Source organism: Aricia agestis, chromosome 9 (genome assembly GCF_905147365.1).
Source record: "Aricia agestis chromosome 9, ilAriAges1.1, whole genome shotgun sequence".
Classification (NCBI taxonomy): Eukaryota; Metazoa; Arthropoda; class Insecta; order Lepidoptera; family Lycaenidae; genus Aricia; species Aricia agestis.
Genome location: NC_056414.1, coordinates 13,683,311 through 13,701,899, shown reverse-complemented (window position 1 = coordinate 13,701,899; position 18,589 = coordinate 13,683,311). Strand labels below are relative to the sequence as shown.

General features: G+C 37.9%; 1 protein-coding gene across 1 annotated transcript in view; it reads right to left on the bottom strand.

The window, feature by feature from the left end:
• Positions 1-308: 308 nt before the first annotated feature.
• The window catches only part of LOC121730477 (voltage-dependent calcium channel subunit alpha-2/delta-3), an 86,771-nt gene continuing 68,490 nt past the window's right edge, over positions 309-18,589 (bottom strand). Inside the window, exons 9-26 of the mRNA XM_042119526.1 lie at positions 18,418-18,554; positions 16,799-16,879; positions 15,229-15,309; positions 14,954-15,028; positions 14,719-14,733; positions 12,932-13,042; positions 11,161-11,371; positions 10,200-10,245; positions 9,733-9,905; positions 9,152-9,242; positions 8,763-8,795; positions 6,897-7,010; positions 5,789-6,059; positions 5,075-5,441; positions 4,590-4,887; positions 4,210-4,399; positions 1,372-3,854; positions 309-1,308 (exon numbers count right to left, since the gene is read on the bottom strand). Coding sequence (XP_041975460.1) covers positions 3,762-3,854; positions 4,210-4,399; positions 4,590-4,887; positions 5,075-5,441; positions 5,789-6,059; positions 6,897-7,010; positions 8,763-8,795; positions 9,152-9,242; positions 9,733-9,905; positions 10,200-10,245; positions 11,161-11,371; positions 12,932-13,042; positions 14,719-14,733; positions 14,954-15,028; positions 15,229-15,309; positions 16,799-16,879; positions 18,418-18,554 — 2,387 coding nt within the window. The 3' untranslated portion in view covers positions 309-1,308; positions 1,372-3,761. The remainder of the gene's footprint in view (positions 1,309-1,371; positions 3,855-4,209; positions 4,400-4,589; positions 4,888-5,074; positions 5,442-5,788; positions 6,060-6,896; positions 7,011-8,762; positions 8,796-9,151; positions 9,243-9,732; positions 9,906-10,199; positions 10,246-11,160; positions 11,372-12,931; positions 13,043-14,718; positions 14,734-14,953; positions 15,029-15,228; positions 15,310-16,798; positions 16,880-18,417; positions 18,555-18,589) is intronic.

Here is an 18,589-nt window from a genome sequence, read left to right as displayed (position 1 = left end):
CAAAATCTTACAGAAGTTTTACTTCTTATAATAATTATAAGTTTTACTGTAACGTTTCGCAAATCGTTGCTATCGATTTAATATTAAGTATTCGTATATGTTGAATATTATACTTAGGCTATTAAGATTACTACTAGGTTTTTAAATTAAATATTCGGAGACATCTTAATCACATCCTGTTCAAATTTTTGACAAAACTGCGTTTAAGAAGCAGGATTTTTGTACGTAACGTATTCGAGCAGAATACACAAAATCAAAATAAATAATTTATAATCTGATTGGATGATGACACAAATAAAAAACACTGGAACTGTTATAAGAGAACTTTTATTGTTTTAATTACTGTTTATCTATAGCATGAACTGGCAAGTAACAAAAGATATTCACTAGAATTACGCTAGGGATCCGCGTCCACAGCTGACTGTGCCCCGAATATACAATACAACAACTATAATTCAAAAATTTCAAAGTGTAAGAAAACAAACGTTAAAACGGCAACATCAAAATTTTACCCTCGCAATTCGTTTTTGAATTTCGATACCTAACTTCTAGAAGCGTCACAAGTGACCGATGGTTGAAATTAAATTTGGAATTTTTAGAAAATCGTGTACGCATGTGAAACGGCAAATTTAAAAAAAAGAACTGTCAAAGGTCCAAATTGCGATTCGTCATCAGGCTTTCGAAAACACGCACAAACTATATCCGAAACTAGTAATAGATTTAGACGGACGATGTACACATCGGAATAACCTTAAAGGAATAGCAGTTTTATTATTTATTTAAAAATATATAAAAATGTGTATATACTTAATACTGTCACATTAGCAACGTCTAGAAAGAAATCGCTATTTCGAAAAAAATTGAATTCAGAAAAATTTGAGACCCGGGAACGAATTTTTGCCACGCACTCTTTTTTACCAATAGCTCAACGCTCCTACATTGAATATCCGCCCAACTCGAGCGTCGACGCAAAAATTCGCTCTCAGGCCTTTCTCATCAAGAAACGATTAGAAAAAATCTAAAAACCGCTTACACTATAGTCTCGATTGGTGCCTGAGTTGATATGTCCAATAACAAAACGCGAAACGAACACTGAACGTGCCTACTACGGCGTAACTAAACGAGGTAATCGTTTTGTGTCTGTAGTCAGTTAACTAAACTCGCGAGTGCTCTATGCTATGATAAGTATACTCTATTATTATCGTTTAATACTTAAGTTACAGTACACGCCCGCGCCCGACCGCTATGGAAGACTCGACGCTTACAAGAAGCACATTCAACACAGTCGCACGCCGCCCCGCGCTCCCCCTTTACCCTCCCACTTAACCCCTCCCCCTTTAACCATCCCCCTTTTAACACCTCCCCCTTCACCCCGCGCCCGGTCAGCTATACGCCCGATACACTTACTGTTATATTTATACAAAATGTACAATATCTCAAAAGCGTCCCAACAGTTCATTACGACACGTGATTATGAAATGTTACAGTAATAATTTATGTGGGGTTTGATCGCAGTGGCCTCTTGTCTATGCACAATGCAAAAAAAAAAATTAAAATTATAAAAGTTGATACATACATACTAATAATTATTATTTTATGATTTTTAACAATTTTATTGTTAAGATATGGTGGTAGAGTTGAAATTCGAATATTATTGTCTATGTTTACACTTTAAATTTCAAATTTAAACATGCAAATGGTAGTTTTTGCATTGTGTTTACATTACATGCAATTGTTTTAATCAAATATTACATACTTTTATCAAATAACACAAAATGTTTCTAACAATAAAAAAGCTACTGCGATCAAATGTTTTTAACTAAGTTCGGGCATGCCTTCGTCCCATGTTAAGGTACCCAGTAACCCCGGGGAAGTCCCATGATGTCCCGAGTAACCCCGAAAAGTCCCGAACAACCCCGGAAAGTCCCGAGTAATCCTGAGTTATCTATTAGTTTGTGTTTTGGCACATGACGAAAGGAGTATGTAGTTTTGTACTATTTCATGTTGTGGGTTGCATGGACAACGGCAGGCTCGACCGTTTATCATATTCGCTATGTTATGTATTTAACTAGGTAACATGATACATACTTTTACATGTAGTCGATTTATATGAGCTAGTAGAATATAGATTTTATAAACTCCAATATTTAATGAATGAAAATGTATGTGTCGAGGAGAAGAAGTGTTCAACATTTTTTTTTTTAATTTTGAAGTTTGAGACGAGACGTAGACACACTGATCGGGGTGCGAAAGGTTCTCCGAGTGGCAATGTTGAACAATTTTTCTGGTACAAAGTCACAAGGAAAAATCCTCATAAAATAGAACATACACCTTTAACATAGCAACACACATACTTTAAATAGGCCCTCCAAGGTAATATTTACAATGAAGATGACGTCGATAGGTTTCAAATTTTAACATTATCGAATATTAGGCGAGAAAAACTCTAGTGACTAAAGTCGCCAAAAATACACCAAAATGTTTCTTACACGTAAAACTGAGACGCTGTACTGCTAGGCCAAAAAATATTCTATCAACGTGAAACTTTAAAGTGATCAAAAATAGGTGTAGTATATTTTGGTAGTAACTTAATTACTGTTCTAATACTGTTAGTTGTCGATGGCTCCTTGGCGACGCTGTAGTTTAAGTAACAATCATTAATTTTAAATAGGCACACTTAAATTCAGCAAATAAATTGTCTACAAATTAATCTCTTATTTACAATAATAATAATCCTATAAGTGCTTACAATATTTGCGATCGGCCAGTAAACGTTTTCGTTCATCTATGTGTTGCGCTCCAACGTCGCTCGTGTAATATTATACGTTTTAGGAAACCATTTCGCCGACATAACCAACGTTGAAGGGAAACAAATAAATGGCAAAAAGTTAACGTGTGAAGTTGACGGTTTTCTGCGAATCGCGATCCACGTGACACCTCGCGCAGAATGTCGCCAACTTCACGACGCACTCGCCGCGCCCGGTACGAAATAAATCAGGTTCAACATAGGTAAATTTTTCTAAAACAGTTTGAAACAATATTACTTTACATTAATCATTTAATACTTATTAACATTAGCTATAATTTATTTTATAGACCTTTCGAGTTTGTGAAAATTCTCAATTAAATTTAACAAGATATTCGTTTACCTACCTATTAGAAATCAGCGCACGTGATACAATGAAATCGTTTAATTACCACAAATTTGATCTAAGACTGGACTGCGCATCGCGTTCTGTTCTAGGTTAATGATGTTTTTATACGAAATGTGGCTGGAGTTCTACAGAAGTCTGACACGCATCGAAACGTGTCACGATGGGGGTCGAATGTCGCCGCATGTCAGCAGCCACCGTCTCGACGAAGATGAGAGAAAACTTTGAAATCTTACCCTACCTATTACAAATTTACTATCCCATCTTAAAACAAGATCAAAAGTTCACTTGGTCGGACCAAAACTTCAGTCAGTAAAATCATCAAAACTTTAAGTTCATTCATCCTAATTCGACCGGCTCCGATGCCCGTACCCAATAATATAAATGCAGATCAAAAGACGTTACCGTATATATAAGGGAATTTTAAAATTGGCGTAGAGTTTGCACCACGATACATTCACGATATAGTCACTACGAGCGGTCCGAACGCACTCACACTCGACCGGGACCCCCGAAGCTCTCCGACTTAGCGATATGGTTGAGGTTACTCGTGATATGGGAGTCGATATGGCGGATACGGCGGAAGCTTCAGTGTGCGGACTGGGGCAGTCACGTGGCCGCCCACAGCGCCAGCACGCCCGCGAGCGCCGCCACCGACAGCGCCGCGCGCCCACCTCGACCGCACGACTGGATCTCGATCTCCTGGAGTGAAATCATCATGTTACTTCGTGTTTGCTTCCTAAACATGCTCTGATGCTCTTAAGACTCATCGAGTTTGCCTTCTTCTTTCTTCCTTTGAAGGCGTAATATAGGCGGAAAATCCTTTGAAGGCGTAGCCATCGGGCTCAACAAGAAAGCTACACCTAAGAGTTATATGGTAACCAATTCAGAAATAAAACTAAAAGCCGTGACATTAAAAAAAAAAACAAAATCGGTCCACCAGTTTGGACGCTACGATGCCACGAACTGGCACAACACTATGGCTACACACACAAGCAGACACGTGAACCTTATACACTCCTCTTTTTCGTCGAGGGTTAAAAAAAAAGAGTCAAACCTCCGGGTGGTACGAAACGCAGTGGTGCGGACGCGCGCGGCGGGAGCGGGCGTGCGAGGAGCGGGCGCGGCAGGCGCGGGGCGGGGACTCGCGCGCACGCACGTCCAGCCGCTTGGCGCCGCACGGGCACAGCGTGTCCACCACCAGCAGTATCAGGTTGCTGTGCGGGATCTTCTGCACGCTGAATGGCCTGGTGACGAGAAAAAGTTAAAATGAGAAACGGTAGTGAGTAAATATTTGACGTTGGAATAATCATTATCTTTTGATAAGATTGGACGTTGTTTTGTTAGTTTTTAACACAATACTAGTTTTTAACGCAAATAATAGCAAAATATGTCTGCGGCTAATAAATATAGCCATAAATATATGTGAGAAATTACCTTTCACATCCAGAATTATGGCAATTGGTTAGTTTCCCTTTGAGCGGTTGCGCTGCGTTGAGGCGAGTGGACTGGAGCGTGAAGAGTTCAGCGCTTGTGTCGCAGGGGCGGACCGCGGCGGAGCGGGCGGCCTCTCGCGGGGGCTCGCGGGGCGGCCCCGGGGTGATCGGCCCGGGCACCTCGTGACTCCGCTCCGTGCCCCCGGAGTCCGCCACCAGGATCTCATAGTGCTGCTGCTGGTGCTCCCTGGTCCCGTCCTCCTCGTGTTCCAAATCCTCGCCCTCGTAGTCTTCGTAGTCTGAGAAATGGTTAGGATATAGTCATAGTTCTCTGTAGTAAACTGTCATAATTATTGTAGATCTGTTTGGTGACGTCATGACGTCGTAACAGCAAAACCGCGTTATTGAAAACAGCTACTTAAGTAACTAGATGGATAGTATTTTGGTCGAATTTTATAATAGCTGGTTTTAAAATAAAAAACTCACCAGCATCTTCTTCAGCGTAGGGATGGGCTCGGGCCACGACGGTCTGCCACAACGGATACCACACCGCCAGCAAGTTGGAGAGGTACCCTCCGAGCCAGGAGAAAGGTTTTAATGGCGACAGCTTATTGCCGTCTCCGCTAAACGGACTGCGGGAGTCCGGGCACCTCCCCTGGTGGTCGTGAACAGCGATCTTCTTGTAGATCTTATCCTGAACGAGCGAGTCCATGATTGTCCCGTCCACTTGACCGAAGAAGCGCCCGGTCTGTGACACGTCCTCCGAGAGGATGATAAAGCCGTTGTCGTCCAGAATGTAGCAGTCCAGCTCGTCGCCGGCGCAAGTCTTCTTGCAGACGCTACCGGCCGTACACTGAAAGAGAAAGCGAAAAAAAGTTACATAACGTAAGAGCAAAATGTAGCTATCATTGTCGTATAAAATCGTGAGTAAATCAAATCATTTTTTTTTCGGGCATCAGAGGCCCATATAACAAATATAATACCTTGGAATATTTCCTGGCAACTTAGCGGGCCCCTAGACGATAATTTTTATTCTGCATTATCACGTATTGTGCAATATTATTGACCGTCTAGGGTTGATATTGACCGCGCTCGCCTTTCAATCTTATTGTCAAATAAATTGTTCAATAATATTATTCAATGATTGCACAATAAAATTGATCGTCTAAGGGTTTATAAAAATACTCTCCAATCACTCACCGTTGACGTGACATTGAGGAAGTGCTTCGCCAGAGAATCAAGTTGGAAGTGCAGGCCGACGACTGCCGCTGGAGCCCTGTGTCCCCTGGACTCCACGAACACGGCGTGAGTGGCCAACACCAGCGGGGGTTTCCCGGAGAAGTCCTCCGGGTCGGAGCCGTCCCGGAACGGCACGGAGAACACGAAACTCTCCGGTTCAATGGCGTGATGCTCCACCGCTCTCCGGTACCATTCCGAGTCGTACGCGCGGGCGTACTTCTCACTAAAGTGCCTGGAAGAAGTACACAATAAAGGAGTTGTATGGTTAGGGCCTGTTTCACCACTTTTTGATAAAGTGGCGAATAGGCTATTCACAGCTTTTTTGACAGATTCTCCATACTTCATCTGTCAAGTGGTGGATAGCCTATTCGACACTTATCAATGCCGGGTTTCTGATGTTTTTGTCAGGAGTTTATTTATTGATTGGTGTATGATTTGACGTTGGCTAATCAGGAGCACTGTTGATTAGATAAACTCTGCGGGGCTAAAATGGTCGCTTTGGAGAATCATATATTGAATCATAATATGATTCATTTTTAAACTTCACTTTGCGTGCAATTCATATAGTGATTCGCTTCGATTAATGATTGGTCGCCGCGCGCGAGTGCCGCGCGAGAGACCAATCAATAATCATTGATGTAAGTGAATCACTATATGAATTGCACGCAAAGTGGAGTTTAAAAAGTGATTCGCTTCGATTAATGATTGGTCTCAGCGCGCGAGCGCCGCTCGCGGGACCAATCATTAATCTAAGTGAATCACTATATGAATTGCAGCAAAGTGGAGTTTAAAAATTAATCATATTATGATTAATTATATGATTCTCCAAAGCGACCATTTTAGCCCCGCCGGTTAGTTAATTTCAATCAAAAAGTCAATTGTTTTATTTCTAATTAATAAATTTGAAACAAAATGTTCTCAGAAAGTCTACATGGTGCCTATTGCCTTAACCTCAGTACCTACTGCGATTATTTCAGCTATTATAAAAGTTTTAGTGTGTAATCGCACAAGCTTTGAAGTAGAATTCTAATATAATTGATGAAATATGGATTTTTATTATTTGACTTACGGCTCAGAAGATTCGCTGGATCGTGTGCTGTTGAAGTTTTCTGTCCATTTGAGGAGTCCACTTCGGGTTGCGATAAACGACAACGTTACCACGAATTTGTGGAATCGTCCTTGCCTGCAAAGACGTGATATATTACAATCGGGCAATAATTTTGCTTTTTAGGCAATCTGCTTAATTATTTAGGATTGTTGGAGTTTCTCATACTTTCACTCACTTTTGATGTTAGATATGAATGATTATAATATCAGGTAAGAGAAATAGGTACTAAGGGTGGGTTGCACCAACTTACTTTAACTTTAACCATAACAAAATGTCAAATGAACTGTCAAATCCCTAGTAAAAGTCCATTATGGACGCCACATTTGACGATAACCTTAATCTTAAAGCTATAACTACGCCTCTGGTGCAACCCACCCTTTACAATATGTAAAATAACTTAAGCTTAGTATTTTATTTTCTTTACCAATAATTATTTAGTAACGCTCCAACTTATATTCTCTAATAAAGTCCATACGTACTTTAAAAGTATTATTTAACGTGAAGCAGCAATGTTATGCTTATTCAAAGTTAAATCTAATGCTGGCCATATGATAAGCACGAAGCCTTTATCAATTATCGGTCACAGTCTTAAATTGTTTTCAATTTTTAAAACGTTATCTGTTTATCTAGAGTTCACAGAGTGCAACCATTCTAAACGAACAGCTAATGTATGGTCAGTTTTACAAGTGTAGAACTCGGTTGACGTGACAGTTAAAGATTTAATAACAAAATTATAAATTAGATATTTGTGCCCCGTTGTGTCTAGATGACTTATTTCTGTTGCTGTCGTTAGTGGTCAGTTATATCGGTATGCTTAGAATTAGTATTAAGCTAAGTACTTGACACAATAAAATTAAGTAACGATATTTTGTTTTTAAGCTATTGCATAGCTTTTATCGCTGATTTGAGCACGGCGACCGAATCAAGAAATTCCGTAACGAAAAACACCTAACACCCCCCACTCCGCACGGCACAGCGGTGCCGGTCGGTGCGGCGTTACCGTGCATCGTCTAATGTCGTTTCAGTTCGGCAGACTTCGACACGGTGTTTGTGTGCGTGCGACTAGACGTATGCGAATTTTAATATGTAATTGCATATGTTGATAAAAAATGCTATGCAATAGCTTTACCGGGGCAGTCCCAGAGTGCTACACGTATTTTTCTTTATTTTGGTTCTTCTATTGCAATTCGTGCTTTTTTTGCTTTAAAAATTATTTTCCTAGCGCTCACTACGATAACCAATACTTACCAAAACCTTAAACACTTTTATTAGCTACTAAAATATCCAGAGTCCAAGCCAGCTAAAAGATGCCAAAAATCCTTACTTAACATCCTTACGACTATGTTACCTTGCTCCTCGTGTGCTTAGTGTTGAAAAGTAACAACTCGACATATTCAACACAAGTCGTGGATCATTTGAAAAGTGGAATAAGTTATTACTTTCCAATTATGTAACAATTTATTGTACTTTTGTCGACTTCTCGGTGGCACTTTTTCTGACATACACGTAAAAAGTCGCTACAAATAGCAAAACATATCTAATAATCGGGACCATCGGGGAATCTTTGCAATGAGTCACTTTCGACTTTATGATAATCATGTGTTTCGATTGTATGATCGCAGACTGAACTGCAAAACAAAGAATTCTATATCATGCGACTCTCGAAGCTCGTGTTGGGGAGAACTCAAAATAAATCCACACAAGATAGCATCTAAGTCATCAAACCCTCAAATTGTCTAATCTACTTCCCAACTGATCGACGGTAGAATAACTCCAAAGTTCTAGTTTCTCTACTCGAAACAGTAATATGAAGACTTGTTACTTTACCTTTGCAGTAGTGCCATTAATATTCCTATCGGGCTATTCGTGTGACAAACACATAAAAATTAGTGAACAAAATAAAATTATAAAGTGCATAACTCTTAGTTAACTAAATGTGCGACATCATGCAACTCGATGTGTATTTCAACCTTTGCTCTTCGACTATAACAATTTTTACTGGAACTCGCACCTCAATGGTTCGACGGTTGATAAGATATTATTTTGGGAGTAAGAGACGCATCGGTCAGCCATGTTTTTGACATTGGTGACTAAATTAAAGACTTTATTTTGAATGGTTAAATTCGTCGTTACTCAGGTGTGGTGCTTCGGTATAAATATGTGTATTTGACTGTGTTGTATGCTGGTATCATGCTAGTAGGTGCAAGTATACTTACTGGGAGTGGTGACTGGCGTGTCCAGTGTGAGCGTCCAATTCTTTGATCACCATCGCGTCGCGTACTAGTGACTGTACCAAGGTTTTGTCACCTGTAAGAAATAGGAACTTTGATTAACCCCTTTTTACGAGAAATATAATATATGCTACACTAGTGCTACACGATTTAAACGAAAATGCGACATGTTCCTGCCGTTTTAGTTTAGACAACTAAACAAAATTCTTTGTAGTCTGAAAAGGTGGAAACGTGACATCTAAACTTAAATTCTGCATAACATCGTCACGTTTTCGTTCATTATGTTAGCAGAAATATTAAAGTTTCTTCAGAAAATTTTGCTTCTATATACAGCATTTTCTTTATTTTCGCTAACATCAAATCACATTAGCCGGCCCCTGTGCCCTAGACGAGCAATTCTATTGTCAATATCACGCTTAAATTTTATGGAACATTTTATTTGACAATTAGACTGTAGGCGCACGATGTTCAATTATCAATATCAACCCTAGACGGTAAATTACGCAATACGTGATATTGACAATAAAATTGCTCGTCTAGGGACCGGCTTACACAACAACACTTACAATAGTACGCGTCGCGGTCTTGCTTCTTGTGTGCGTTGTGCAGCGTCAGTGCTCGCGGGCGGAGCGACATCCACTTCCAGCCAGGCCGGCCGGCGCGGCTTAGGAAGTGGACCAGCTGCTCCTCCGCCGAACTGAACGTCACGTCTGACGTGGACGCGTACTCGCAGTACACCCTGGGGAATGAGCGAGTTAAGACATACGTCGTAATGTAATGTATAGATAGACATTACAGAAAATGATGATGTAGATTTGAATTAGGTTGAAGGATGTATTCAAGACAATATGGCATATAAGACATAGCAGGCAGCGCCCATAACAGACCATGGCAGTGCAGTATAACAGGAACCATTTGAAAATTTCTCGTTATTCCTCTGCGTGAGTCCAAGTCTGAGTCTGGGGCTGATAATGCGTCAGTGTTTAACTGCTATAATGATGATGGTATGATTATAAGATATCGAACTTCTTACCAGTCTGGATGGACTTTCCAGTTCTCGCCCTTAAAGTATTCCGTGACTGCGTGGTGGAAAAAATATTCAATGATAGTACTGATCACATAACTTGTATAAAATAACATAGTTTGTCAGACAAAATATATATAAAGTAACTCATTAATAACTATGGCTTACAAAAAAATAATCCCCTTATCAATATAGCTCCGATTTAGATAGATAGATACTTTATTGCTCACGTTAAATTAAATACAATCACGTTACTAAAACGAAACTTTTAAAGAAAAACATAAAAGTGGTCAAGGGCGGCCTTATTGCTATATTAAGCGATTTATTTTGAAACGAAAATCTATTTAGAGATATCACATTGTTCTCTGGGCACATTGCAAAGACACGTTTTTATCCTTATGTAGGTATACAATTACAAATATAAATTTCTTTATTTAGGACTACAATGGTCCATTGATAAGTATTACCAACTTAAATGTTGGCTAATGGCTTTGTTAAATATGAAAATCAAACTTAAAATAAATATTAAATGCTAAATCTAAGTCATGCACCCAATTTGAACTAACAGTTTTCACTCTATACTTCTTTTAGCTTCATAGACGTGATGTATGCTACCTAGCTTTTATACTATTGTATAAGATTTGAATTTGAATTTTGTAGCTCTTGGCAAAAAATAACAATAATTAATAATAATAACTCCCACACCGGTTTCGGTGACGGCCAGTTACGCAAGAGTAATTTTATAGTGCCAAAGTGTGTGCGCAGTACACAAGAGCACAATCTATTTCTTAAATAATTATTATTTAAGGAATAGAGAGTGAGATTAAAGGCTGTTTCACCACTTCCTGATAAGGCTATCCACCAATTAACTTGACAGATCAAGTATGGAGAATCTGTCAAAAAAGTTGTGAATAGCCTATTAAGCACTTTATCAGAAAGTAGTGAAACAGGCCCTTAGAATAATAATTACCATTGATAGGGCTATGCTTAATCTCCTGCTCGGCCTGTAGCTCGTACATGCCGTATCCGTCTGGCAGGACGGCGGCGAGCGAGTACGGCGTGCCCTCTACCGGGGAATAGAAGTAGCGCTGTCTCCGCGTGGCCACCCGCCGCATGTCGTATTGCACCTTCACTCCGATCTCCGTCTCGCCCTCCCGCTGCTCTATCATGTCGTGACGCAACTGGAATGCGTCATGCAAGTTACTGGCTTGAAGTAAAGTTTTATTTGTGCTACGTAAAGCACGTTTACAGTACGCACGCGCCAAACGCGCCGCATTTTAAAATTCGTTGTAGGAATGATGTGAAACCTCGCACATTAGTCCGCACCGTACACGCCGCATTTAGTGTACTATGCGGTGCGTACGGTGCGATCAGCTTTATGGCAATTATGTTACGGCATAAAGTCAAGAAGTATCGATCCAGGGTAGTGGGTACGTAGGTAACTTGCATTTCACGAAGGAAATCAATAATCGTAAGGAAAGCCACTCATGGCCGGGCTCAGACATATAAATTACACTATGCCACTGCAGGACTCAGGACCAATAGCAATAGCCTTTTTTAAACACATAATATATTTTCGGCACTGGTCCAAAATAGAGCGTGCCTATGTTTACGTATGGTCGATGACAAATCTGGGTAATAAGAGATAGTATGTAATTTTGACATAGTTATTAGTTACAGTAATTATAGGCGAAAAGAGGTCACAGACAGACAGATTCTTGCATTTATAATATTAATATCAAGATGTAGCTCCTGTAGCCGAGACGTTTTCTTTATCGCTTCTATTCGGAACGTGCACGTCAGTGGTGACATATTTCAAACGAAGTTTTAGGGGCATGTGTCAAAAAACAAACAACAAGAGTTTGTTTATTTTGTAAAGATTATAGCAAATAAAATATATTTAGAACAATAATGAATGGTATTTAGGTTAGATTTAGTTAAAAACTACTTGTGAAAAAATGAATATAATCATAAAAAGTGATTTTGCGAGTGTAAGACACTAAATAAGTTTCAAGGCCCAATATATGCTAAATGGAAATAAATTGGTCTTTGCAGGACATGTAAGGGATGTAGAAGAGCTAAGAACTAATGGCAATAGTTATTTAATATAAGCCAATATAATTCGCCAAATATCGGTGACTTTAGCACGCTATAAAACAAGTTCAAACGTAAGTACTGAACTAACCAAAAAACGTGACTAAAATTTAGATAAAGCAAGTCTAAACATTGTTATTCATTCTTACAGATAGATAATGCTCGGATTGTTGCTGGAGTAAAATGCTGAGCTGCGTTTATAGCCAGAGTGGCAAGTGCACTGCTGTGCAACAGCTGCTTTAATATTAAAATGTTTCATTAACAACAGTAACAAAATACGTGCAATACTTTTTACTTGAAGAAAATTACTATTTCTGCTGTTATTTTTGCAGTCTACGATACAAAAACAATTAGGAAAAAATTCTAAAAATTTCAAAACAAGATTGACAAGATTGTTTCACTACGGACTAAGCCCTTTTTGTTTCATATTTTTGCCGCGGCAAGCGCGGCGATCGCTTTCTTTACCCCCTCCACCCACTTCGCACGCTCCGAATATAGAATCGCCGATCAAAATGCGTCATGCATTGTCAGTAGACGAGTCGAACGTCAACGTTATATTAACGAACGCTTATGTCAATTCCATAAATTTTTATCGGCTATTCTATGTGATTAAGAAAACATCTTGGCTAAAGGGCCAGTTTACTCACGTCAAGCAGCAGCGAGGTGAGGTTGACGCGAGAGTTCTCGTCCGAGTCCACCAGCAGTTCCACGTCCGTCACATCCACGCTCGAGTACAGCGGACGGAGAGTTTCCGTGTACTGGACAATTATAAAACTTTTGTACTTCTAACTTGTGTGTGTCAAGGCCACGTCATTATTTTTAATTATTGATGAAGTTGTTATTTGATCTAGAAATAGTTATTAACCTCTCGAATACCGGGATGTCAAAATTCTATTGAGCCTCAAATACCGCGTTCTATCATCTATGGCGCCATTTTCTAATTTTTTTTTCAAGATTTACAAAATTGCGCCAATCAGGAACTAATTTAGTGCGTTCTTTTTGTAGCTAACTTCATACTCTTAAAAGAATGCATAGAACAAACGAAATTAAATCTTATACACACTAAAATAAGTTACAAAACAGCGTGAGCTCAGTATCGAGCCGGGTGGTACACAGAGGTATTTTTACGGGTGGCTCGTTATGGTGTCGGTGGCTGAGGTTAAAGGAAGATGGAAAAGTTTTTTTATGTTGAATTTGTTGATACAGAAAATATTAAGATAGGTACATTAATTAAATCTCAGTGTCATACACCGCCAAATCCTAAAGCAGTTTGTTGGTGACAGTTAATTTTAAGTTTAAATAAAGCTATTAACACGTTAACTGCGTAGACCCAAATCCTTAACCTAAATTTAAGTGCGTTACGGGGATGAGCACGCCCCTTTATGAAATTAATTATTATGCGTTACGGGTGCAAAAGTGCCCCGTACACCCGACTTCATTTAAACCCCTCTAAAATTGTCAAAAATAGTATTATCATTGTTTTTCTTATACCATTTCAAAGAGTATTAACTGAACTACACTCTCCTTACTCCGCACGTAGGTACAATAAAAACAAAAATATATATAATGAAAAATAAAGTGCGGGGTGCTTCTATCCCCGTAACGCAATTAAAAACAAAAAATACGGGATTCCAAAAACCCCTTAACGCACAGAATACATTTTTATCGATAAAATGTTAGTGATGGGAGTAAAAAAATTAAAACTATCGATATTTTAAATAGATGATACTCGTATTTATTTATTCATAATAATTATAAGAATGACTTCCTGAATTTAATACAACATTTTGCAATTGGTGATAGGTTTGACCAGTGCTAGGGCTGGTGATCACATCGTATCTTGGACTTAGGTTTCGCTGAAGGACCTTGCGGAATAATGGTGATGATGGTGGTCGTCGGGATAATCGTGAAGATGTTGATACATCATGCTCATCGGCTTCTTCATTATTTTTACCATGAGATAATTCCAACATACGCCGCGACGCTTCATTTTGAAAAATAGTCGATAAACACTTTGCTTCTTAGGACGCGCCTACGCAAATGAGCTCATCACCCCGTACGGGGTAAGCAATAATCTGTACGGGGTGATATAGACCCCGTAGACGCACTTAATTACAATTTTTAATCGCTGGTCGCAACGGGGCTCAAGAAACCCCGTAGATTATTATACCGATTCTTGATTCAATTTCAAGCCAGGAACATAAATATCTATTCATCTCATTCATACAACAAAAATCCTCAAAAATACAATCCCCGCAAGAACGAGTAGACACTACTTTTTCAGCACCGCACTGACTGATGTCAACGTACGGGGCGCGAAAGTACCCGTAACGCAGTGAACGTGTTAAGAAGCTATTAAGTAGGTTTATATAACAATAATGTACGATACAATTTTAATAAAACTTTCTTTTATAATAGGAATAATCTTAGTTACCTCCTCATTAGTATGCTGAAACAAAAGAAAACTTGTGTTAGTTGACTGTTGTAAAGTTGTCAAAATACCAATTTAAATCAATAAAGTCAATGAATAAAGTTTTAAATTTAATTCAAAACTTTATTGATGTATTTTATTTGTAATTAAATACAAATTGAAATCAAATTCGTAATTACTTAATAATATATTATTATATATTATTATTCACCTTTAAAGAATATAAGAAATAACTTACCAATGGTCTCAAATCAGGATGGTACAAAACATGCCCGTTGTTATCCACCATGAACGAGTATCCGTTTACTCCCAACTGGAACAATTAATAAGTTTATTTTCGATTAAACTTATTAGATTAAGGAGTATAATATTGCTAGTATTATTATCATTATTATATCATTAAATACTCAAAATACGCTACTCTATGAGTTTTTCATTTCATCCACAGCCTAACATATGAACTCTTTTTTTTTGGAGGTCTGTTAAATCTGACGTTTCGGAGTAAGAGCATACCTTGTATGGTGGCACGAGCTTCTTTATTTGATCGACTGGCACGTCCGTTCCCACCACACCCAGCAAGTTCGCCTCTCGCTGCTAAAATTACAAACACTTTGAACGAAAACAATAATAATTATAATTCATTATAATGGTTATGATAATATGAAGGTGAGTATTCAGAATTCAGAAAATCGGTTATCAGATAACTTAACATAGGTAATTGGTTAACTTAATAAGTGAACATAATTAAAATAAAACTATTGTAATGTTTATGTTTCGTAATAACTAAATAAAAATAACAAAATCTATTTTAATTAATTACAAACATAACGATTAAAGTAACGCCTCGAAATTATTCTATATTTAACATAACAATGAATTATATTTAATGGATGTAAAAACTAAACTCACTATTTCAACATACACAACACACACGCAAAATAGAAACGTTTGAAATCAATAATATACTTTTTGTTGACAAAAATAATAGTTTTTATTCTGGTATAGTAGCAGCTAGAAATAAGTTATTTTTTTAATATTTTATACGTTAAAATCTTACGACGAGGTTAAAAACATGGGAAGATAAAATTCTCTTGTATTTTACAGCAAAATAGCATGATTGAGTGACTGTAACATTGCGTCACAGGCTGAGTTGCTCATGGTTTTTAAAGTAAAAGCTTGTCTTGTCCTCCGTTTAGTAAAGTACTAAAATATTTATATTTTCGTCCGCTCAGAGGCGATACTTCGTCATTATGTTGTGAATATACACGATCGGTCTTCAGAAATATTGACTCAACATTTAAAAAAGGTGTACTGAAATTGCCTATTTAATAAGAAAAAAATTGGTTTTGAATTTAAAGAGTTCAAAGTTCAAAATTTTTATTTGCAACCAAGTACATAATATATAAATCAACATACATTGACGAAATATACAACTTAGCCTTGTTCGGGCGTTTGCAAAACAATTACAAAATTATAATTTTAATGATTATTATTCAAGTAAGTATATTCTTATTTTTATGGTATTCTAAATTATGAAACGAAATTATCTTGTACATTAGTATTATCACAGCGGTATTATATTATCATAAAATATTAATAATACCTACTTAATATATTTTATGAACTTAACTTATGCTCAAATCAATACTAAAATATTCTTTTAATGAGTAAAATCAGTGTTTTATTAGATATGTGTTTAGTTTTCTTTTAAACGAGGGTAATTTATTTTCTTTTTTTTAGGAAATCTGGTAATTTATTGTAAATTTTGACGGACATATAATAGGGACTTTCGTTAAGCATTTTTATTCTATAGTAGGGTAGGTGTAATTTGTTTTTGTGTCTAGTATTGATGTTGTGAGTCTCTTCTATTTTTGTGAAATAATCTTTATTTTTAAAAACAAACAAATATCCTGGATGTATATTGAAGGGAGTGCTAGAAGGTTATATTTTATAAAATATGGTCTGCAACTGTCTCGATTTTTTATTTGGGCTATTATTCGGATGCATTTTTTTTGTAATATAAATAGTTCGTTGCTATTGACACTATTACCCCACAAAAAGAATATGGCAGTGAAGTATTTACCGTGTGGTTGCGCCTGTCGAAAATTGGGACAGTCACCGACGTCATCAGCTGTCCCATCCCGTCGTCGTCCAAGCTGCTACTCTGTATGGTGAAAAAAGAAAAAGTTAAAAATACGTTTCGTAGCATGGTCTACGCCGAGTACTACGACGTAGCAACTGCTACGCTGTGTGCTACGCGCCGTAGCAAGCGCAAAATTTTAACAGCCAGTAAGGGTCAATTCAGACCGCAACGCGACACGTAGATGCATTTCTAAATTAGTATGGATTTGACAGATTCGCAAGACGTCTCACGCTGACGACATCTGTCAAATCCATACAAATTTAGGTCGCGTCGCGCCGCGCTTCGCCTCGTCACGTTGCAGTCTGAATTGACCCTAAGGCATCCATTACACGGTAGGTTTTGCTGTCAGTTTTACCACAGTCATGGCTGTAACTGATGGATAACCTACCATGTAAGAGCGTGACAGACGGTTGTATGAAGTTGATTGACGAAAATCTGGATATCTAGATTTTTGCTTCATGCAACCATCAGTCACGAATTTTGAGTGAGTGTTGTCACATCTGACAAATTAGGAAAAAAATTAGAAACGTATACCTTTGAAAATGTTGGCTTTGACTGACATAAAACTGAAGAGATTTGAGTGACCGTCTACTACCATTCATCAGTCCATCACTCACCATCAGTGATCAGTCAAACATAATTCATGATTGACGGAATTGACTGTCGCTTGCATGAGCATGTAATGGATGCCTAATACTTTTAAAACATACATATTATCATACTAAGTATTTCGTGTGTTGTATTTTATGATAATGTGTAACTTAGCCCTTAATAACCCATAACCATAATATAATTACGTATTATATTTATTATTATCAATTTGTAGTAAGTTTTTCCACATATTGGCTTTATAAAATAAAATAAATACGATAATAACATTTACTATCATCTTTATAATTTGGTCGAATTTTAATGTTTTGTGATGTAAAGATACAACAAATATTTTAATTAAACATTTCATCACTAAAATCGATATGAAAGTACGGAAGAAAGTATGTAGATCACGAGATATTCGGTCTATTTAACGAGCGGTCTCGAATATTACAAGAAAAATCGTTCCAGTAATCTCGTTCCTTGTACTACTTTCTTTATTACGTGCGAGATCAGTTTTTCCGGAGCTTTATGTATTTCTGCATTTTCATTTTAAATGAATTCAAAAAGGATTTTCTTGTTTTACTCGTATATTAATCTTCTGTAAATTTTTACAATTATGTTCTTATTGATAAAATATTAATTAATCGTTCAAAGTGATAACAAGGATCAGGCAGAAAGAAGAAAGACTGCTTTTATGCAGCGCATTTCCTCTATAAAAAATATACAGCATATTAAAAAAATATAAATCCGAAAACTAATAGAATCTTAATACTGTAGCTACTACAACTTGTAAACCATCGGTAAAGGCCGGCAACGCACTTGCATCTCTTCTAATGTTGCGGCTTTCCATGGGCGACGGTAGTTGCTATCCATCAGGTGATCTGTATGCTCGTTTGCCCCCTTATTTGATATAAAAAAACGGTAATCGCCTCCCATCAGGTTACATTTCCAGCTCATTGACTCACCCGTCCGCCGACGTAGACGGGGCTCCAGTGCACCGGGTGCAGGGTCTGGTACATCACCAGCGGCCGCGCCAGCACCTCCACGAAGTGTAGCACCTTCGCCCGCACCTCGCTGTGCTCGTTGATGGTCACGTGGAAACCTGGCGGGAAAATGGTGGTAAGTGTTGTGATACTC